We start from the raw sequence: 24,036 nt of genomic DNA, 5'->3' as shown, positions 1-24,036 counted from the left end.
CAAACACTGTGGATTTTATCTTCACACCGTCACCTCTGTGTATAACAACGCTAGTATAACGCCTATCTCTGTGTATAACAACGCTAGTATAACGCCTATCTCTGTGTATAACAACGCTAGTATAACGCCTTCATTCATTTCAGTGTCACGTTTATATTTTCAATGGTCTCTCAGCCAGAGTAATAAATCTATTTCTAATTTTTGGGGCCTCTTAAACTTGACATCGCTCAGTTGGTCAAAGTCCGGCCCTGCACAAACACCCCCACTTTTTATAATGGAAACCACTAAATATCTCAGCGTCCACATCACCGTCGCAAAGTCCAAGCATGGTAATGCTATTTGTTGCTACTTTAAGTTCTAACTTCTAGGAGAATCCACAGGAAGCTGGATGTGAGACGCTCTTCTTCATTATACACTGTACCAGGGTAATTTTAAGCGCGAGTGAAGGGATATCATACCACTTAGATTGGAAGCTCTTCGGGGCAGGGACTTCTTTTCCGAATGTTCCTTTTATGTCTGAAACGCTTATTCCCATTATGTGTTATATTATTCTGTCCTGTGTATTACTGCTGTGAAGCGCTATGTACAGTATATGGATGGCACTATATAAATAAAGATTATAAATGCTCAAAGAACTAGATTGGTCATCACATGAGTCTAGGCGAAAAGTTCACCTTTCCTGTCTTGCCTTCAAATATTTTCTTGGCAAGCTACCCGTCTACCTGAACAAGCTCCTCACCCCTACCACATGCAGCACTTATCTTCTGAGATCTAACTCCAAAAGACTGTTCATGGTCCCAAGGTTCAACAAAGCATCCGGCCGTTCCTCCTTCTCTTTCCGTGCACTCCACAACTGAAACAGTCTACCTGAGATCCTCACTGCCAACATCAGTCTAAGTACTTTCAAAACTAAAGCTCTCACATTTTAATCTGGTCTGTAACTGTTACATACGCCTATAACATATATTATCTTTAACTGTTCATGCAATGTCTTGTATATAATGTATCATCACCCTGTTCACTTAATGTAACCATGTATTTGTTGCCATAACTCTGTGCCTAGGACATACTTGAAAACGAGAGGTCACTCAATTTATTACTCCCTGGTAACACATTTTATCAATAAATAAATAATATACATACCGTACATACAAAATATATCTCTAATTTTAGCTGTAACCACTAGAGGTCACTGTGCACACACTTTCAAACAAGTGCCACTTGCCCTTATCCGCTTCACTGGTGGACAAACACAGAACGGATACCGCAGACCGAGAGAAAACAACCTTTTGTAAGGAACGTACTTTAACAGTGTATTTGGCTACCTTTAAACAAATCTAACCGTGCTAACAACTAAGATTTGGCAGCTGCCATTTTTTGGAGAGAGGGGGATTAAATATAAATTGAATTTCATTGGGCCTCTCAATCCGAATGTGTTGTTCCACCAATTGTTTTCTGTGTGCTTATACCACCCTGTCCTTATCCGAGTCAATAACAGAGGTGCAGAGAGGGGGCTCTGGCTGTGGGCACTTGCTGAACACACATTAACACCAGACAAATTGGACCACCCAGAGGAAATCAAACCCCTCCCAAGTCTCAGCTCATCACGTTTACAATCTCACTTTAAAACCATTCCACTTTTATTTTTTCCCCCACATTGGGCGTTGAACCCCACTGTTCACGGAGATATTTACCTTTTTTATGTGCTGGTAAAAGGAAAGACAAAATAAAAAATGGCCACCGAGGTCATCCAGTTGGAAGCTGCCATGTCACGATCTGATGACATCGCAGCTTCCTATTGGCCCATGAGAGCGAGGCTTGGACGACAACCATGTTGATTTCCCAAAAGGGACCAGAAACACTAGTACATAAAAAGGAAATAGCTGGTGAAGCAGTGGGCCATTTGCGCTAAAACAAACGCGGATCAGTTCTAGGGGGCCCACTGCTTCCAATTGTATTAAAAATATATATATATAAAAAGAAAGTCACTCAGATAACCATTAAACATGGATCGGCTAAGCGAGTAAAGAGACTGACTATGTAATCAGTGACCCTGAGCGTGAAGCAGGGGAGCCTGGTTCTAATGCTGGTATCAGCTCCTTGTGAATTTAGGCAACAAGTCACTTTATCGCCCTGTGCTTCAGGCACCAAAAACAGGTTGTAAGATCATCTGGACAGGGACTGTGTCTTCAAAATTTCTTATCGTAGGGTTGCCAGGTGTCCAGTATTGTTCTGTATTTGGACACTCTGTCCAGTTAAAAAATAGAGGTAATACTGGACATATGTGTGTGTATACCGATGTTACTTCTTTGGACAGTGACCTGACTGTCTTGTGGGAGGCTGCAGGATTTCCCAGCGCAGGGTCAGAGCAGGGCTGTTGCTAGGGGGTTGGGCAGCTCCCTCCATTCTGATTGGTTTCTGCTGGGTAATACAGCCAATCAGGAGGAAGTGTCAAAAGCCCGGGGGTGGGGTCAAGGAGAGGAGAAAACAACATGAAGCGGAGAGAGCTGAGAGGGGGTTGTGTGTGTGTGTGTGTCGCGCGTGTTGCACCTTTCACCATTGTATCCGTGTGTGTACCGCGCGCTATACTGTAATTGTGTCGCGCTTTGAGTCCCATTGGGAGAAAAGCGCAACATGAAATAAAGTTACTATAAAACATTAGTTAAGTAGTACACATTGGTGGTATGAGGGATCTCCACTTTATAGGTGAAGACACAGTCATGCAGCGTCTCGTAAGTGTCGTAAGTGTTCTCACAATTTAAGAACCGTTTTCTCATCTTGGATTTGCGTTCAATTGAAGAAACTGGTTAATCGTGTTCCCGACATGAGAAGTAAATCTGTTGGCTGAAGATGAAGATACTTTGTAGGTTTATCAGAAGAAGAAACCTCTGCAGTCTCCAAAGCGTATGCACAAGAAAACCTTGTACAATTGATATGTTGGTCCATGAGGTGTCATAGCCTACAAAGTATTGTGCGCTCTCTGGGCCCAATATGGCTACTAGCTCTCTGGGCCCAATATGGCTACTAGCTCTCTGGGCCCAATATGGCTACTAGCTAACTAAGGATGTTAATTCTACCTCAGACCTGGAGATATTTGCCTGGGTCAGACAGACGGAACAGACCGCATGGAGAGTGTAAGGCTGAGGCCCCAGTACCTCCGCTGCACGCGCGCCCGCGAGACTGGTGGCGCGTGCAGCCGATTCCCCGGTCTGCAGGGAGCTGCAGACCAAAAGACCGGGGGGTAGGGGGGCGCGGCCATGACGTCACCCGGCAGGTTCGCCCTCATTGGCTGAACTGCCGGGGGGCGTGGCTTAGCGCTCCATAGCGAGTCCTGCTCTCAATTCTATTGAGAGCAGGAGCAACTCGCGCCACAGCGCTGCGGCCCCCCCTCGCAGCGGGCCCGGCGCCATTGAGGGGAGGACTCTCGTCCCTGCAGCGGGCGCTGCAGTAGCCAGCGGGGTCCAGCCCTTACAGTCCCACACGTCCTGAGGCCACTCCCTGTGTTCCAGCCACACAGCTGGCATGTTAGGGGTTATGTAGGGCAGGTTAGGAAAGACATCGGGGAAACAAGGTTGCAAGTTAGGGCAGGGGTGAGCAACTCTAGGGCCACCAACAGGTCAGCCGCGCTCCACGAGACCCACGAGCAAATTTCTTTCAGACGGCTGGCTTTTTCTTTCTATGCATTTTTTCTATTGTTTTTAAATATGTTCCGTTTTTAGAGTGTTCTTTAATAAATTTTGTTGTAGCCCACGAAAATCGCGATAGTGTTCAATTTTACATCTACACCAGGGAGGGGTTTTCTACCTACACTGGCACTTGGAGATCAATACTATCAGTATCACAAAGAAGTCAAAGATACCCTGATGTGCATTTACTCACACAAGGCCGTGTGAGTATCATTTTGAATTTGATTTTTATATACCTATATATATTAGACCACCATTACCCTTACAGGGCACCAGATTTAAAGACACCAAAAGAGAAAAAGATACCTTCCCCTAGGACTACACTCACACTTGCCCGTGTGAGTGCCTGCAGCATTTTGCTGTTTTGACGTATCTGCTCGTGCTCTTCTAGTGGGTAGCCACTGATTTATGTTGACGTTTCCCCACTAACAATTGTTTTCCTATTTGTTCACACCGAGGGGGATTACCACACTGGAAGCTGAAGACCACCGAGGAAAATCAGGAAGAAGATCAAGAACCGGAAAAGAAGAAAAAGGGGACTATCAAAATAAAGATACCTTGATGTGCATTCACTCACACAAGGCCGTGTGAGTATCATTTTATATTTATCATTACATACCAGACCCCTAATACATCTATAGATCACTACGTGCTAAGATCAACTTTGGATAAAAAGATACCTTCCCCTAGGATTGTACTCACACTAGCCCGTGTGAGTACTGGCAGTATTTACTGCCTTATAAATATAAATATATATATATATATCATTGGATTTTTTCAATACTGCCTGTATCACCCTCTAAAACATTGTTTTAATCTATTGATTCCGAGGGAGACATCCTCATTGTAAGCCGAAGACCACTGAAGATATCCAGAAAGAAAACCAAGTCCTGAAAAGAAGAAGGCAACCGACCGAGGGAACACCAAGACAAGTAAACCTTGCTGTGAGAGCATTTACACAAGGCCGTGTAAGTGATTTATTATATCTTTCAAACACACCCACAAATATCTAATTAGATACTCCAGACACCCCAAATTCTTCAACCTGTGCTCCCCCTTTCTCTCTCTATATCCCTCACTCAACCTCCTGCTTGCTTTAATCCAACAAAGTATGGACAGCAACAGACAGAGCCACTGTACTTGATGCATCAATGTAACGCTTCAGCACCCAACGCACATTAACCATGTCTGCATGAAATGCATCAGTCATGAATCTTTATTACATTAAAAGTTCTATTCATTATTTGAGCTATTCTGTGACTTTAATTCTCTCCGCCCAAGTCGTGGAGTTTGATTAATCCACCAACAAAAAAATAAATACAAATAAATTACTTTGCGCAGAGGAAAAGCTCAAATAAAAAGCAACCAGCAGCGTCTCTGTTTCCATCTCATATTAAGTATCAATCAATATATATGCTTCCCCTTATTAATTGTCAGCTGCTAGGTTTGCATTTATTACAGCTCCTACTGTTAGTTAGAGGATAGCAGTGATAACGCCACAGAGACACGGGGCCGTCACTCTGCAATTGTATCTCGTCAGCATATATATATATGAGAGCTGGCATAATATCAATACATGACATCCCCACTGGGAACGTATTGATTGAGAATAATAATATCCGGCTAGGGGAGGAAACATATACGGCAACGTAGGAGAGGCCATGTTAATGACGCCTCCACGCTTCAGCGCGGGAGCTTGTACAAAGGGAGAATATCTTTCATTACTAAGCCTACAGCAGGGCTGGATAACCTTTTTCTCATGGGCAAAAATATTCGGGGGGGGGGGGGGGCCAGTGTCCCCCCCATCGCTGCCGTAGGGGGGCAGTAGAAGTGCAGCAACGGAAGTCTGTGTGGCGTGGGCAGGGCGTTCCCGGGAGCCCAGGACTAGGGTTTCTACATATCAGCAACCTGTCATCAACCCTCCCTTTCCCCCCTTTATTTCTCTCACCGTCCCCCCATGTATTTCCCTCCCCCCACTCACTGTCACCCTCCTCTCTCGAAATCTCTCCTCCCACTTACCCCCTTTCTGAATTCCCCTCATCTTACTCAAAAATCCTTCCCCCCTTTACAATCCCTCCCCCCACTTACTCACAATTCCCTTTGTCTTCGCAAACAAATCCCCCTCCCCCCTCACAATTCCTCTCTCCCCCACAATATTACAGTGGGGGTGCAGTGGCACATGATACTCCAGGGATCAGCCTCTTCTCACGCAGGCCCATGTGCCCCCCCCTCACCCCCCAGGTGTCGGGCCCAACTTTTGTATTTGCCACGAGTCCCCAGCTCCTCCCCCCCCCCCCCCGGTCCTGCTGCAGTTGGGAGCTGCAGGTTCATGGTGGTTGGGTACCGGTGCGAGAAGAGGAACATCCTCGGGCCATGGGTTGGCTATCCCTGGTCTAGAGGCACAGTCCAGTTTAGCCTCATGGCTGATCATGAGGCCAGCAACACATTTAAACATTGTAATGCATACTATACTAAAGACTGTTGCTGGGCAGGTACTTTTAGCCCAGCTGCCGTTTTATTATTTTTCTCCTTTAATATCTGCATCAATACAATCCGCACAATGATAAGTAATTAGCCAAGTTGCCGATCGATCGGTGAAGATTCGGCTCGGAGGGCTCACTAAATGGCTGTCAGTGCAGCAGAAAAGTACCAAAAGATGCAAAGTTCTCTGGGGAAGATCATGTGACCAGGCAGTCACTAGATACAATTGGTGCACTGCTAGAGAGAGGGCAGGACTCAAAAAGGGGTGTGCCAGAGCCTGTTTCAGAAGAGGAAGGGGATGTGACTTTGTAAATGGTTGCTATAGAGATTTAAAAAAATGCTTGTTACATTATAATACATTAAAAAAATCCTACAAGTATTTTCTCATAGTACAGAACTGATGTGTTAAAAAAAACAACATGTAGGATATTGCTGGGTCTGCAGCTTTAACGTTGTATAAAAGGGAAGTTAGAAAATGGATACATTATGTACTTTTATATACTGCGCTGACTAGAGATGGGCGGATTGGTCCGAATCCCCTTCACGGATTTTACTGGGCTGTTTATTCATAATCCGATCCACGCTTTAAAATCAGACTTCGGATTGGACCGACTTTAATCCCCGCAGATTGAAAATCCGTCCGTAGGACTCCGTTTCTATCATTTTAAATAATCAGATGCCGGATTGAAATTAAATCCAGTCCGCCGGCCGTGTTTATATTGTATCCGACGTCGGATTGTAGGGGGGGGGGGGGGGGTGGGAGGGGAACCACGACGGATTAATCCGCCGACAAATCCGAACCGGAGGTAGAGAACGCCACTCCCTGCCTGCACACCGATTCTGGTGATATGATTATTAAATATTTATATACTGCTCCATCGTGCGCTCACTATATCCGAAGCCTTCCGATGACAAAATACATGGTTACAAATACATTAAGTGAACAGGGTTATACATTATATACAATACAATGCATGCACAGTTAGAGATAATATATAGTATCGGCGTATGTAACAGTTACAGACCAGATTTAAATGTGAGACTGCCTTAGTTTTGAAAGAACTCAGACTGGTGGCGGCTGTGAGAGTCTCCGGTAGATTGTTCTAGTTGTGAAGTGCACGGTAAGAGAAGGAGGAGCGGCCGGATACTTTGTTGAACCTTGGGGCCATGAATGGAATGGTAGTTTGTTAAAATAATAATGGCCAAGTAATTTGGACTGGAGCAGCGTATGGAATAAAATGAAGGCATGGTACAGAAACAGGGGAAGATTTTTATACAGTTTCAGATCCATTGACAGCTGGGTGATACAAGGTTACCTCCCACTGGGACCCAGATGTGGAAGATTTATGATGTTGAAGCGTAACTATGTATTTTGTTATGGTTGTTTGTAATTTAGCATTTCTTTTTGGTGACATGACTACTGTCCAGACGGACAAAACAACAGAGAGAAAGATAAAAGACGTACGATACAGATGTGGTTACCAGAACTGACACTATCAATGTAACAGCACTTTCTCTGCACATTCCCAGGTTCTCTCATCTTGTTTCGGTCACTTCATTGTTAGGGTAACCCAGAGGTTCTCAACGCCAGGCCTCAGGACACCCCAACAGGTCATGTTGTCAGGATATCCCAGCTTTAGCACAGGTGGTGTAGTCTTCGACTGAGCCACCTGTGCTGAAGCAGGCTCTTTGACTAAGCCACTGTTGAGCCACCTGTGCTGAAGCAGGGATAGCCTTAAAACTTGACCTGTTGGGGGGGTAGGGGTGGGGGTGTTCTTGAGGACTGGAGTAGAGAGCCCCTGGGTTAGCCTGTATAGATTGAGTGACCCAGGGCACCCCAGCTTTGTGACACCGTACCATTTCTTTGTATTATTATTTTCTTAAATGAGTCATTATTTGAGTATATTTTAAAACACAAATCGCTAAATAGAGAAAAGGAAGAAAAAAAGAAAAGCTGTGTGATTATGCCACATCCTACATAAAGAAATGCAAGATCTCACGGAAACCCTTCGGCCTTGTACACAACAAAGGATTTAGTACTCGCAGTTATTCCATGGAACGGAGCCCTCTATGACAGACAGCATGGCATGGGATTGGGAGCAAAACTAAAGAGATCATGCCAAAAAAAGAGGATGATGTCATTTATCCTTGGTAAGACCACACTAGAGAACAGGTTCGGGAGGTCACCGCTCAGGAAGGATGTAGGCCGTTAAGAAGACAACTTGCAGTGTTTCTACCATACAAATTATCCTTTAGGGAAGGCTGAAAGAACTCAATAGAGACAATTATGAGCAAAAAGAGGCAGCATTGGAATTTTATAGATAATGATGAACACGGCTAGAGCATAAACAACCCTGAAACAGGTAATGAAGCTGGATTTGTAATGAACATAGGGAAAGGTGACAAATTACTTCTTCACTGAAAGGGAGATATGTATATGGATCTAAGCAGAAGTGGGGAAAGAAAATAGGGTAATAGGATGAAACATTTCCACTAGAGATAAAGGGGCCAAGTGATTTTTATTTTTAGCAAAGATCAATGCATAACACGTCAGCCATGTACTTTCCCATTAATATCGGCTTCTATCTATCCCAAGTCCCTGTCCTCCTCAATTCAGCTGCTGTTCCTCTTACTCTGACTCATCCAAGCTTGAATTGTCCTTCATCACGCCTTAATAGGTCTTCCAAGATATCGCACCATTCCTCCTTATAAAGGCATAAATCTAAAGGTTCGTGGAACCAAATAGTAAGATGACGGTTTTAGTGCCAAAAAGATCCTTGGATATTTCTGACATTAATGATTGATGTCTATTGGCATTTGGATAAGCTGCATCCCAACAAGAAGGATTCCAATGTGTTCGGCTTACTTCCATTTAGGAAGATATCCACCAAATGACTGATACTTCCATGTATTCAGTAGACTCCAAACTTCCAAATGTGGAACAGCTGATCTTCTCTATCCATTGCCTCCCCAGAAAGATGCCTTAACTAGGATAATTGTTTTTTGGGGGGTGGTTTCCCAACAAAAATGTCCTTGAAAACCTTGGCAGAATGTAGCAGGCGGATAGTGTTACCGCTATGTGGAATAAAACCCATTGCACATACTGTAATTAGCAGTAAGCATTACTGGAAGAAGGGGGGAAAAAAAAACAACAAAAACCGATCTGCATGTTATTAATGTAATTATATACCTATCACTTTCTGCTGCGGAACACAGATGTTCATTAGGTGGATGAGTTAATGATACGAGCAGACAGACAATCACGGGAGTGAACTATTAATATTATGCCATTTGCGACCCAGCCTCAGATTTCAGTAATCAATTAAGTGACTTTTTTTTTTACCATAATGATAGCAGAATGTGCATTTTAATCACAAACCGTTAACCGTCGAGCTGCTGGAGAGGTCAGAAATGCAATATAAAGTGTTATTGTGTTTGGGGTAGGCGCTCTTGGGTGCAGGGTACACCCACCCCCAAAGAATGTTCTGATTTGGGTTTCAGAGAAAATCCCGTCTCTTTGGACATTGTATTTATTGTATAGTATGTTACACTTTATTATTGTTTAGCGCTATTTGTGTTGTACACACTGAGTATAGAGAAGCATTAGCGCTTATTGTATGCATTTTTCCCCCACAATGCAAAGTGTTAAACTTGTGGCAACATGAAGCTAATTAGGGAGAGAGTTCGTTGGCCTCTCCAGCTTTGAGCAGAGTTGAGACTTAATTTAAAATGGGCCTCAGATGTAAAGGAAGGTCAGTATAAGGTTATGCGAGTAACTCCTTACAACTTTTTAAGCTTACTAGAACAAAGCTGATATTGCAGTGTAAGGAGGTGAAGAGAAAAGGGTATGAAATATTAAGAACAAATTGTGGTCCAAAATATGATCTCAAAATTGGGACTTTCCAGTTGGAGTCATCCAGATGTCTCTTTTATCCAAAGTGCTCCTGGCAGCAAAAGTTCGAGTTGTTGGAGTCCAGTATTCATCGATGGGTATTCAATAAACTGCAGTTGGCCCCTTGGTCGCCATTAATAATGGCTAGCATGAAGACTTTGTGTATTGATTTTGGTTCTACACATTTTTCGTGTTTTGGTTTTGCTGAAAACTTGATTGGTTTTTGGAAAAAAATAAATTAAAAAAATAAATAGAAACACCTCAAAATAAGCGAGAAAATGTTCAAATATTTTTGCAAAGGTTTCTGGGTTTTTTTTTCAGTTGCAAACAGAAACATTCGCCCAGTTTGTTTAAAAAAAAAGACATGAATCCGAGGGTGAGCCTTTCATTTCGCTCGGATTAAAACATTTGCTGAGAAGACAAACTTCCGAGCAAGGTTTGGATTTCGGACCCGCAAACATTCCATCCTCGGCTGGCACCATGTAATGGGGAGAAGGGTCTCTGTGTTTGGCTCGTTGGTACCACTCACTCACCATATGCTAAGAAAATCTCATCACATCTTGATTTCATCTTCACCATTTCAGTAAAGATTATAGCAGATGAATCAGAGCGCTCTCCTAGTATACAGTCCTAAAATATGTATAATGCAGGTGCATTGGGGCATTTCAGTAAAGAACAAGTTTTCCAGTTTCCTCATTTCCGTTGGAAATCACACATTTTTCGCTCAGCCGAAACATACAATTCAGAGCGCAGGGATTGCTAAATATGTGGAGTTTTACTTGCTCTGCTCTATTTTCAGTACGGACACTCAGCGTAATTATGAATAATATTGTAATAATAATATTTTTCTTATATAGCGCTGACATTGTAGCCAGCACTATACATATCATTTGACAGGCTGAATGAGGCCTTAGAATATCATTTTTTTTGTAGTTAAACTAGGCAAAACTATGAACTCCTGTGCAAAGTTGGCTTTTCCAACAAAAAAAAGGGCAAATAAACCCTATTACCCGAGTTTTTTTCCATATTTTATTTCCAAAAACAAAACATATTTCTAGAGCCAACACCAGTGATATTGCCCACCCTTAGTAACTCGTTTACCCCATTCAGTAACAGCATAACCATGGTAACAGTGTCACACATTCTTGGCTACCTGGTATTCTTTGGGGGTTGCATACGTTTGTGGAGGTAACATAGGGTGGGGGGTTGCTCAAAGGCTCCAAGGTCATGGCTACTGAAGGGGTCACAGGGCCTGGCCTGCCCCCAAAATAAGAGGCCATCCTACTCTTCCATTCCAGTGGTAGGCACGGGTCTCTGTGAACCACAGGTGCAATCAGCTCAGACGTGAGACCGGTCTGATGTTCAGAGAGCACCATAAGAGTACGGTAATCATTGTGATGTTCACTGAACTTCATAAGGGATTGCAAATGTTGAAGGTGCAGTTTTGGGTACTTATGTTTGTGTACGTCTTTTTGTGTTAATGCAGCCAATTAACAGAGTTCCTTGTCCTTTTTAATGTGATATTTTCCTTTTTGTTTTTTATGATGTTGAAATCTGGAGATATCATTTTCCAAAATCAAGGACTTTCGATTGAAATTAAGACAATACATTAACACACAAACATGGTGGAGGATTGTACATCTAGTGCTGGACAGTCTCCCACAAAGTAGCAAAACACACATAGGAAGCAGCCGCTTACAACAGCTGCTTTATTGATGTCAATATGTTTGGCTTCACTGGGACCTTCATGGGGTGTTACTGTCAGGGTCTGTCTCTGCATTTTTGTTTCTTGCTCTGTGGCTAACATCAGCCAAAGGGTGTCACCGTTACAGCTGCTCATTTATTGGTCTTGGGTAAAGTATGTCAGATGCATATTGAATCATTTCCATCTCCACACATTACCTGCTCTCACAGCTCTACCTCCACATAATCCCACTTACTGCTTCCCCAACACCAACTCCCTCACACATTACCAGCTCTCACAGCTCTATCTCCACACACTCCCACTTACTGCTTCCCCAACACCAACTCCCTCACACATTACCAGCTCTATCAGCTCTACCTCCGCACACTCCCACTTACTGCTTCCCCAACACCAACTCCCTCACACATTACCTGCTCTCACAGCTCTACCTCCGCCCACTACCACTTACTGCTTCCCCAACGCCAACTCCCGCACACATTACCTGCTCTCACAGCTCTACCTCCGCACACTCCCACTTACTGCTTCCCCAAAACCAACTCCCTAACACATTACCAGCTCTCACAGCTCTACTTCCGCACACTCCCACTTACTGCTTCCCCAACACCAACTCCCTCACACATTACCAGCTCTCACAGCTCTACCTCCGCACACTCCCACTTACTGGTTCCCCAACTCCTTCACACATTACCTGCTCTCACAGCTCTACCTCCGCACACTCCCACATACTGCTTCCCCAACGCCAACTCCCTCACACATTACCAGCTCTCACTGCTCTACCTCCGCACACTCCCACTTACTGCTTCCCCAACACCAACTCCCTCACACATTACCTGCTCTCACAGCTCTACCTCCGCACACTCCCACTTACTGCTTCCCCAACACCAACTCCCTCACACATTACCTGCTCTCACAGCTCTACCTCCGCACAATCCCACTTACTGCTTCCCCAACTCCCTCACACATTACCTGCTCTCACAGCTCTACCTCCGCACACTCCCACTTACTGCTTCCCCAACTCCAACTCCCTCACACATTACCTGCTCTCACAGCTCTACCTCCACATAATCCCATATAATGCTTCCCAAATGCTAACTCCCTCACACATTACCTGCTCTCACAGCTCTGCCTCCGCACACTCCCACTTACTGCTTCCCCAACACCAACTCCCTCACACATTACCTGCTCTCACAGCTCTACCTCCCCACACTCCCACTTACTGCTTCCCCAACTCCCTCACACATTACCTGCTCTCACAGCTCTACCTCCGCACACTCCCACTTATTGCTTCCCCAACACCAACTCCCTCAAACATTACCAGCTCTCACAGCTCTACCTCCCCACACTCCCATTTACTGCTTCCCCAACACCAACTCCCTCACACATTACCTGCTCTCACAGCTCTACCTCCGCACACAATCCCACTTACTGCTTCCCCAATGCTAACTCCTTCACACATTACCTGCTCTCACAGCTCTACCTCCGCACACTCCCACTTACTGCTTCCCCAATACCAACTCCCTCACACATTACCTGCTCTCACAGCTCTACCTCCCCACACTCCCATTTACTGCTTCCCCAACACCAACTCCCTCACACATTACCTGCTCTCACAGCTCTACCTCCGCACACAATCCCACTTACTGCTTCCCCAAAGCTAACTCCTTCACACATTACCTGCTCTCACAGCTCTACCTCCGCACACTCCCACTTACTGCTTCCCCAACACTAACTCCCTCACACATTACCTGCTCTCACAGCTCTACCTCCACACACTACCACTTACTGCTTCCCCAACGCCAACTCCCGCACACATTACCTGCTCTCACAGCTCTACCTCCGCACACTCCCACTTACTGCTTCCCCAAAACCAACTCCCTCACACATTACAAGCTCTCACAGCTCTACTTCCGCACACTCCCATTTACTGCTTCCCCAACACCAACTCCCTCACACATTACCTGCTCTCACAGCTCTACCTCCGCACACAATCCCACTTACTGCTTCCCCAATGCTAACTCCTTCACACATTACCTGCTCTCACAGCTCTACCTCCGCACACTCCCACTTACTGCTTCCCCAACACCAACTCCCTCACACATTACCTGCTCTCACAGCTCTACCTCCGCACACTCCCACTTACTGCTTCCCCAACACCAACTCCCTCACACATTACCTGCTCTCACAGCTCTACCTCCGCACACTCCCACTTACTGCTTCCCCAACACCAACTCCCTCACACATTACCTGCTCTCACAGCTCTACCTCCGCACACTCCCACTTACTGCTTCCCCAACACCAACTCCCTCACACATTACCTGCTCTCACAGCTCTACCTCCACACACTCCCACTTACTGCTTCCCCAACACCAACTCCCTCACACATTACCTGCTCTCACAGCTCTACCTCCGCACAATCCCACTTACTGCTTCCCCAACTCCTTCACACATTACCTGCTCTCACAGCTCTACCTCTGCACACTCCCACTTACTGCTTCCCCAACACCAACTCCCTCACACATTACCTGCTCTCACAGCTCTACCTCTGCACACAATCCCACTTACTGCTTCCCCAACACCAACTCCCTCACACATTACCTGCTCTCACAGCTCTACCTCTGCACACTCCCACTTACTGCTTACCCAACACCAACTCCCTCACACATTACCTGCTCTCACAGCTCTACCTCTGCACACTCCCACTTACTGCTTCCCCAATGCTAACTCCTTCACACATTACCTGCTCTCACAGCTCTACCTCCGCACACTCCCACTTACTGCTTCCCCAACACCAACTCCCTCACACATTACCTGCTCTCACAGCTCTACCTCCGCACACAATCCCACTTACTGCTTCCCCAACACCAACTCCCTCACACATTACCTGCTCTCACAGCTCTACCTCCGCACAATCCCACTTACTGCTTCCCCAACTCCTTCACACATTACCTGCTCTCACAGCTCTACCTCTGCACACTCCCACTTACTGCTTCCCCAACACCAACTCCCTCACACATTACCTGCTCTCACAGCTCTACCTCTGAACACAATCCCACTTACTGCTTCCCCAACACCAACTCCCTCACACATTACCTGCTCTCACAGCTCTACCTCTGCACACTCCCACTTACTGCTTCCCCAACACCAACTCCCTAACACATTACCTGCTCTCACAGCTCTACCTCTGCACACTCCCACTTACTGCTTCCCCAATGCTAACTCCTTCACACATTACCTGCTCTCACAGCTCTACCTCCACACACTCCCACTTACTGCTTCCCCAACACCAACTCCCTCACACATTACCTGCTCTCACAGCTCTACCTCCTCACACAATCCCACTTACTGCTTCCCCAACACAACTCCCTCACACATTACCTGCTCTCACAGCTCTACCTCCGCACACAATCCCACTTACTGCTTCCCCAACACCAACTCCCTCACACATTACCTGCTCTCACAGCTCTACCTCCGCACACTCCCACTTACTGCTTCCCCAATGCTAACTCCTTCAGTTAACAATCAGCTCTCAGAAACACACCAACCTTCCTGTCCCCCTGTACAGACGAGACCATGAGTATTCTAAGGCTTGCCTTAAACTAGCCCGGTTACATGCTGGGTACATGCTGGGTGTAACCTGGCTAGTTTAAGGCTAGTTTAAGGCATTTCTGCATTGACTAATGACCCATCGGATTAACACAGCAGGGTCCCTGGCAGTCCCATTCAGTTCAATGGGACTGCCAGGGACCCCCGCTGTTAATCTGATGGGCCATTAGTCAATGCAGAAATGCCTTAAACTTGCCTTAAACACGACCCAGCATGTAACCAGCATGTACCCAGCATGTAACCAGCATGTATCTGGGTCTTTTTGACGATTGCCACTGGTTTGTGTTAGAATAACCGTCGGCACTACAGTACCTTATGTTTCCACTTACCCTGCCTTATAGATTGCTAGCTCCTTGCGCAGGGCCCAACTTACCTACTGAACAAAATGTTTGTTTATGTTTGTCACTTATTGTTTTTTCATACAGCGCTATGGAATATGTAGGTGCGTTATAAATAGATAATAATAATAATAGCGTTTGTACAGAATTTAAAATGTGTCTTTGCTTTTGACGTTTACGCTAAAGACCATAACTCTATACAATACAATTATATTAAATATATATATATCAAATCCAAGGTGACACGGTGTGCTCATTTTCATGTATTACCCAGAATCTCTGGCTGTGGGGGAAGCACTGTATGCCAAGAGATAATGGGGAAGGGCAGGGCTGCAGACGTGTGAATGTGTTTACAAGTGGGATTTTTATTTCTTTTAATTTAAAAAAATATGCACTTTTCTTAATTGAACAAGACCCCATAATTGTATGTTGGATTTTAATTATTTGATAAAGGAAATCGTTTTTAGGTATACAAAAAAAGAAGCACCGGTATTTGTAAGACAGGATCTGTGGCTCCGTCCCTTGTAGGGCACTTTGAAGGGTGTATTCCATGTGATGTTACGTAGTTTAGGGCTCTCAGCTACTAAGAATATCCTGAATTATAAAATCAATGTCCCCCCTTCAGTGGCAGAGGAACATGCAACTAAACGCCTTTATAAAGAGCAGCGGGAGATACAATGTACAGAGCATCTGGCATCTTGCTATGCTACAGGATTTGCATATTTAAAAAGGCAATCCAAGCATCTTAAATTTAAATATATATATATATATATATATATATATATATATATATATATATATATATATATATATATATATATAGTTTGTTTTAATATATGTAGCCTCTGATTACCTTTATTGAAAACTAATTGCCTAACCTGCCGATCGATCAGCAAAAATCCTGCTGCCAGTTTCCAATCAATTCTTCAGTCAGTGTAACTCAGCAGCTACAATGTATTCTTATATTACGACGGTATCATTATCTATTGTAAGGCCGAGTCCATAGAAGGACAGGCCGCGCTGAGCCGTGCGGACGCTCCGCGCTGAGCCCCTGCATCCTCAATGAGCATGCCTTGAGAGGGGACTCACGCGAGCGTCCGCAGGCGTGCGGGGACGCTGGATTTTTCAGCCGACAGCCAAGCTGTTTTTCAGCGCGCTGTCGGCTGAAAACATCCAATCAGCGCGGAGCAGCGTCAACGTCACGGCGCCGTGACGTTGACGTCGGTGCGCGCTGGCGATTAGCCCAGCGATGTCACTACCCCGCCTCCCTCAGTCTCCCCCCGCCTCCGATCTCGCCCGCTGGCTCGCCTGCATGGGCATGAAATCGCGCAGATTCCAGCAGGCGAGCCTCAGCGTCAGCGCAGCTCCGAACTCCTCACCCCTCTATGGCCCCAGCCTTACAGTTTGCAGCTCAAACTGCTAGGGAGCATTGGTAACCAATTATCACCAACAGGAAAGTGATCTTACACTGCTGGGGAGGTGGCTAAAACCTGCTATAGAAATCAAAGGATATTCAGTATGTGAAAACGCATTAAGAATGGCATTGAGTTGCATTTTAAAATAAAAAAGGTAGTAAGTATTATCTAAAACTACAGAACTGATTTAAAAAAAAAAAAAACACACACACATAGGATATTGCTGGGTTTGCTCCTTTAACACCTGGGACAGGTGGTTAATGAGGTGAATCCTAACGAGTGAGACCTAATTGCATCAATAAGGTAAAGATTCAGGGGTCTATGTATGAAAAGTGGAGGAATCCTGGTGCAAAAAAACTGCACAAGGTGCAAAGAAAAAAAATCCTATTGATTTCTATGGGACTTTTTTCTGTGACACACGCGGGTTATATGCCCCAATATATGCTACATTTTCTTTGTTAGGCTTGTATAACTCAGCGATTCCCAGAGGATATCCATTTACCAGCACTAGCTAAGGGATGGTTCTGTGCTGATCCACACGGATGGGGAGAATCTCGTCACTGAATGCTGAGTGGAGTTGAATGTGTTTCTCGGTGTTTGAACGGCTGCGTGTTTAGTTTCGGGCCGTGCGTGTTTGGAGAGAGCTACAAAGTGTTCCATAGCGTCATCGCACTTTTTATTCTCAACCTCATTAAATAACACTTAGCAGCCCCCATATAGGATCAGGCAGATAACTCGAGGTGTACACTGTAGCAGTGCGTTAGGGCCTCTCTCTCTGGCTTCTTTATATCACTGGTGTTTGTTTAAAGTACACAGCACCTGCCTCCCACCTGCTCTGCTCTGCCTCCTGCTTGCAGCCCTGCGCTGGCAGAAGCTTATTGTTCCTGCAGGTTTCACAATTAAAAAGAGATTTGCTCAGCTCTGCAGCAGCAGAGGTTCCACTGGGACAAGGTAAAGCCAATAGAGGAATAAAGGTCTTATCACTGTATCCATTACTAACCCACCCCTATGGCTGCTGTGTGGGGTTTTCCTCTGAGCACTATGGACTGCCTGATGAAATGACAGAACAATGGACAATTCAGTGTCTCATACAGGGGTATGTTCGAGACATGTCCTGATCAGTGAAATATATTGGAGGTGGGAGTGAAAGAAGAGATGGGTCCTTTTTATGAATCAGCTCATATTCCCAGGTCTGTCCAAGCTGCCCCCTTTCTTGGGTTCCTCTGCAGGTCCCAAGTAGAAATATAGGAGGGAGTCGCGAAACCATGCGCATGCGCGCAGCCCTGCTACCGGTTTCAATATTTTTCTCACTTTTTGACTCGAAGGCCCAGCTCTCGGAAGCAAACCCCACCACAGAATATACCATTTATACTGCCCTCCGGGAGTTTGCTAGGACCGCCATTGGATACAATCCGTTGACTGATTTGTAGAATCCAATCAGCGGATTCAGCCATCAGTGGCGGATTCTTACGCACGGCAAACACATTCTCCCATCTCTAGCTGGGACCTTACACCAAGATAAAATAATCTCATCGATAAGTTGCAGTGACGTCAGCGTTTCTCCAGGATAAAAAAAAGCTGCGAGGGTTCGCTGATGCGCTCGAAGGTCAGGATAGAAAAGGAAAAAAGTTACAGCAACTTCTGGGGAAAAAAAACGAGTCGTTCTTGTTGGTGAGACTGCAACTTAATGTTAGAATGTTTACAAACTTCTCTTTTCCATACAAGGCTGTGCACCCCCTTATTCTCAACTCTCACCTGCATGCGATGCGCTAAGCCCTCTCTTCTCTGTTTGACTCCCTCATGAGTTTTTTTTAGCTCACTTTGCCATCTGTTTCTCCCTTACAAACTTTATGTTGTAATCGCATGTCTCACCTATCTTCAAATCTTGACACGAGGAGAAGAAAGAAAGAGGAGAGAGAGGAGAGGGAAGAGAGGGAAGAGAGGGAAGAGAGGGAAGAGAGGGAAGAGAGGGAAGAGAGGGAAGAGAGGGAAGAGAGGGAAGAGAGGGAAGAGAGAGGGAAGAGAGAGGGAAGAGAGAGGGAAGTGAGAGGGAAGAGAGAGGGAAGAGAGAGGGAAGAGAGAGGGAAGAGAGAAGAGAGAGAGGAGAGAGGAGAGAGAGGAGAGAGAAGAGAGAGAAGAGAGAGAAGAGAGAGAAGAGAGAGAAGAGAGAGAAGAGAGAGAAGAGAGAGGGTGAGAGAGGAGAGAGAGGAGATCACGTAATGGTGGAGATTTAAAGCTTCCACATCCTGCGGGCCAATAGGAATCCGTGACGTCATAATGTGGGACTTTCTATTGGCCGACGTGATGTGGGAGCTTTAACTTTTGCCAAGATGCAGGCATCCTCTTCGTAGGTAAGTATCTCTGGAAGCAGGTGGTACCCGGAGCTTAAACTGATAGGGTTCAGCCCCTGAGACCCCCCTGCTCCAAATAACAAAAGTGCATGAATTGCTCCTTTAAAAGGATTGGTCTATGCAGCAATAAAATGCATCATTTCAGCCACTGCTTACCATGAGTGCCCATGAAGAAGAGACCTGTGAGGTTTGGAAAGCTCTGTACACTATAATTTCATCTATTAAGATCTCACGTTGCTCCCCTAAAAGGTAGCACTACCTACTGTACAACAAACCGACCCCTGTATAAAACATGCCGGTCTCCCTATGCAACGGCTGCTTTTTTTACTTACATGTACTAAACCTGCAGCTCTAACGCCTGTATATTACAAGCCTGTGGCACAAGGGCGGCCAACTCCAGTCCTCAAGGGCCACCAACAAGTCAGGTTTTCAGGATATCCCTGCTTCAGCACAGGTGGTGCCGTCTTTGACAGAGCCACTAATTGAACTACCTGTGCTGAAGCAGGTATATCCTGAAAACCTGACCTGATGGGGGCCCTTGAATACTGGTGTTGGCCAGCCCTGCTGTAGCATGATCAAGACACTAAACTAATTCTCACGGCGGCCAGGTCAGCTCATCCTTTTAACCCCCCCCCCCCCCAACCCCTCTACTGTGTAGATGCTAAATGTCTTTGGGTAAGAGCACAATATGAGAAATACAATTATTGGAATGAAATAAATTATCAATGATTTTTATCAAAGCCACTTTGGGGGTGAGGGGGGGGGGGGGGAAGTGTCCCCCTGGGCTCTCCAAGTGACCTGAGCTTTTATTCATTTTGGTCTTGTCATGTATTTTCACTGCCAATTCAGTTAACCCCTTCAGTGCTGGAAAGGTCAGCAAACAATGCAAAAGACGTATTGCCTAGGTGGAAACTCAAGGTGACCTCAGCAGCTCATCAGTTTGGGATATTAAACACGTGCTACATACAAATATGAATACAGTGGCTCTTAACCTCTTCATTGCTAGTGAGTGTGTCACCTGCAATACATTGCCCTGGCAAAGAAGGGGCTGCCCTGCTCTACAACAACGAAACTTCAGACCCCACTAGGCCATGTGATTTTATTCCACGTTTCCTAACCTGGCTGGTTTCCTCTGGGAATTGTGCCTACCCTGTAATTATTGAAATTCTCTGCTACTTTGCATTAGATATTGAGAAGCTGAACTTTCTGTTGATACAATCAGTTATCCAACAATAAATTTGAATGTGAGGAGCGAAAATAAGATAAATGTAAATAGGGATGTTTGGCAAATGATGGGATGAAGGAACGAGGTCACTGGTCTGTGAAGTGGGAGCCAGTTGTGCAGGAAATGCTACTGGTGTGTGACCTTTAGTCAAATGTTGCCCTAAGATTAAATTCTAAACTCTGTAAAATACCGTGCCTGTTTGTGTATATGGGGATACGATTTAACATGCACAAATTATCTTTCACTCTACTTTTTAATTAAATGTAAGCTCTTCAGGATAGAGTTTCCTGTCCCAATGTATTTTATTTGTTTCTGTGTGTGACAGCGCTCCTTGTGTTATAGCTGTTGCCGCTTGTATTTTACATTGTGTAGCCATCTGTACTGTAAGTGCAACACCAGAACAACATCATATAGGAATATAGGATACTAACTCAGACTGTGGCATCCTGCTAATGTTTTATTATTATCTGTCAGTGTAAACCAGATATAATAAATAAATATTTATTGACTTCATATGCAAGACCTCTGGCCATACATACAGACACTGATTAATATATACACAAATTCCATATGGACACCTACACACTTACATATGCACATATATCTGCGTGTCAATTTAAAAGCTTAAAATTGTGTTTTTCCAAAAAGCACAATAGTCAATTGAAGCCTAGCAGTATTTGTACCAGAATATTGCAGATAATATTTTTGTGTTAGAATGATATGTTGTGTGTTTCACAAAATTAGCTACGTTACAAATAGTTACTGAATTGGCAACAACAGACAAAGAGCACAGTTTTAATGAAATCACTAATGCAGCAGGAAGAAGACAGGAACCCCTTTGCAGGGGCACATCAAATCCATTTAAAGCTATAAAACTACTAATATAACAGGATGAAGAGGATATGTCACTGTGCAGATCACAAACTAATAAGTTTCAGTGTTTTAATCATTTCCCCCAGAATTGTATCTCTCAGGCCATGCTTTGTGTCACAGAGCCCAGATTTATTTACCTGGACAGTATGAGCAAACACTGGCATATGGAGATAAGGAGAACATGATTTGCTGTTTACATCCCCAAGGCAGCAGCTGCTGGGAGCTTATCTCAGCTCCTAACTTCTCACCTGTAAAACACATCTCAGTGCAGCTCTCCCCATCCGTATGGCATCTATAGGTAAAGGTCAATGCTAGTACAAAAGATACGTTAATACACCCCTTCCTAATATGGCTAATTTCACAAACCGTTAGATTCAACCAAACATTACAAACTCTTCCAGGGCTGCATAGCATAATCCCCACAACTGAAAGGAACCCCTCTGTCTGCCAAAGCTACTGATGGGTAAAACTCCTGGTCACCCGGACAGGTTTACACAGTCCTGCTGTTAGGAGTGTCCATACAAAAACCGCCCCTAGTACTCGGGATTCAGACCTGATATGGAGTTAACCCCTTCTCCGCTACAAGGTTTTGCAATACACTAGCAGCCTCTATGGCAGTGAAGAGGTTAATGCCAATATCTTGCCAACATTCACAGTGGCAATTTGACAATACATGGAAAAACACACACACACACACACACACACACACACACACACACACACACACACACACACACACACACACACACACACACACACACACACACACACACACACACACACGCGCGCGCTACTACAGGGTAAGGAAGTGGGAGACCAGATACTGTTTTTAGTGCTGTGAGGTGGTGTTATGGGTTGGTAGTTACAGGGTTAACACCGTATACCCTGCGCAAACTCCTAAATATGAACCACAATGAGCCAGACAGGGTCACACACAGGGACCCTCGGGTTTGGGGTGAATATGGTCACCAAAGCAGTGGAATAATAAGAGACCCACCCCATTCTGAGATCCCTCATAGCACCCCAACCCCCAACCCCAACTTACCTTGAGAGAGGAAGAGAATGCACAGTGTGCACCTTATGGGTGACATCCTGGGCTGTGCTGGGTGCTCACTGCAAGAGGTGGAAAGTTGCACCTCTGCAACAAGCTACTTGTGTCCTGTGTCCAGGGCGTGTCTGGCACAGAAGTCTCCTTCTTGTGTGTGCTTGCAATTCCTCAGCCAGACTGACCCATCCTGGCCAAGTGTGTCCTGCCCCTTCCCCAAGTGTGAGAGAGGATGCGGAGAGCTGGAGGTGGCCAGGTCACAGCTCAGCTCTGAGGGTGCCTAATACGCAGTACATCACGGTGTGTATACAGGAGAGTGACCACGCAGCTGTGCACTCTCATGGATCAGGCTGCATGTCCCTTGCCTGGTGTGGTTGTTGGGGAGGGGTACAAGGAGATCGCCCCCTGAGGTCCAAGGCCAGCAGTGACCAGCACACAAAAACAAAGGACAATGTGATCCACAGACAGAAAAGTTGCTGCCCTGATCAGCTGCAGCAAAGATGCCCAAGCACTGCAGCCCTCCCTCTGCCAGCAGCAGCACAGGGTGCCACCTTCATCCTTAGGATGCTGGGCTCAGTGAGTCCTGGTCCTCTCTGCCCCTGTATGCATGTATGGGTCCCAGGGAAGGGCTCACTTGTGATCTTGCAGCAGTCCTGGGTGGGTCAACTTCTTAAGTATTATTTGGGATTTTCAGGGGGATCTAACAAGGTGAAGCTTCAGTTGCTGGGGAAACAATGACATTGATGGGATATGAGGGTCCCCCTCCCTGGATTCTGCCCCTTGCAAAGTTGAGACGGGTCCTTGCAAGTGTAGGAGAGATGCTGTTTTCCCTGCAAAGAAGGCTGGGGAGGATCCTTCCTCTCCCAGAGAAGCTCACAGCAAATGAAGCCAACAGCAAATGGGCACTCAGCTACACCCAGTGTAATTAATAAGCTGCAGCCAGGAGCCAGGAGGGGAGGGGGCAGAGAGGGAGACACACTCACATATGTACTATACTGAAGTGAAAAGGGCACAGGGAAGGAGCAGGCAGAGCTATCAGAAGCAATCAGGCAGAAAATGCTAAACCCGCAGGCTGCCTGGATTCCAGCTCGTGTTAACCCCTTCCGGACCAGGGGCACCTGCAGGTCACTGCAAAGCACTGGCAGGGAAGGGGTTTACAAGAGGTACAAAGGTGCAGGTCATAACCCGGGGGAGCAAGTGTCCAGGGCTGAAGATCCTACTAAAAACGTATTATATATGTGTGTGTGTGTGTGTGTGTGTGTGTGTGTGTGTGTGTGTGTATATATATATATATGTGTGTGTGTGTGTGTGTGTGTGTGTGTGTGTGTGTGTGTGTGTGTGTGTGTGTGTGTGTATATATATATATATATATATATATATATAAATATATAAATTAGAGCTAAGTTTCTATTTATCATCAGA

General features: G+C 45.4%; 1 protein-coding gene across 1 annotated transcript in view; it reads right to left on the bottom strand.

Moving 5' to 3' along the window:
• RET (ret proto-oncogene) overlaps positions 1 to 23,501 on the bottom strand; it is a 63,287-nt gene extending 39,786 nt beyond the window's left edge. The window contains exon 1 of the mRNA XM_075610422.1: positions 22,615 to 23,501. Within this exon, the coding sequence (XP_075466537.1) occupies positions 22,615 to 22,660 (46 nt within the window). The 5' untranslated portion in view covers positions 22,661 to 23,501. The remainder of the gene's footprint in view (positions 1 to 22,614) is intronic.
• Positions 23,502 to 24,036: the final 535 nt, after the last annotated feature.

Source organism: Ascaphus truei, chromosome 8 (genome assembly GCF_040206685.1).
Source record: "Ascaphus truei isolate aAscTru1 chromosome 8, aAscTru1.hap1, whole genome shotgun sequence".
NCBI lineage: Eukaryota > Metazoa > Chordata > Amphibia > Anura > Ascaphidae > Ascaphus > Ascaphus truei.
The sequence above is the reverse complement of the archived record's forward strand: the minus strand, read 5'-3'. Positions and strand labels throughout refer to the sequence as shown.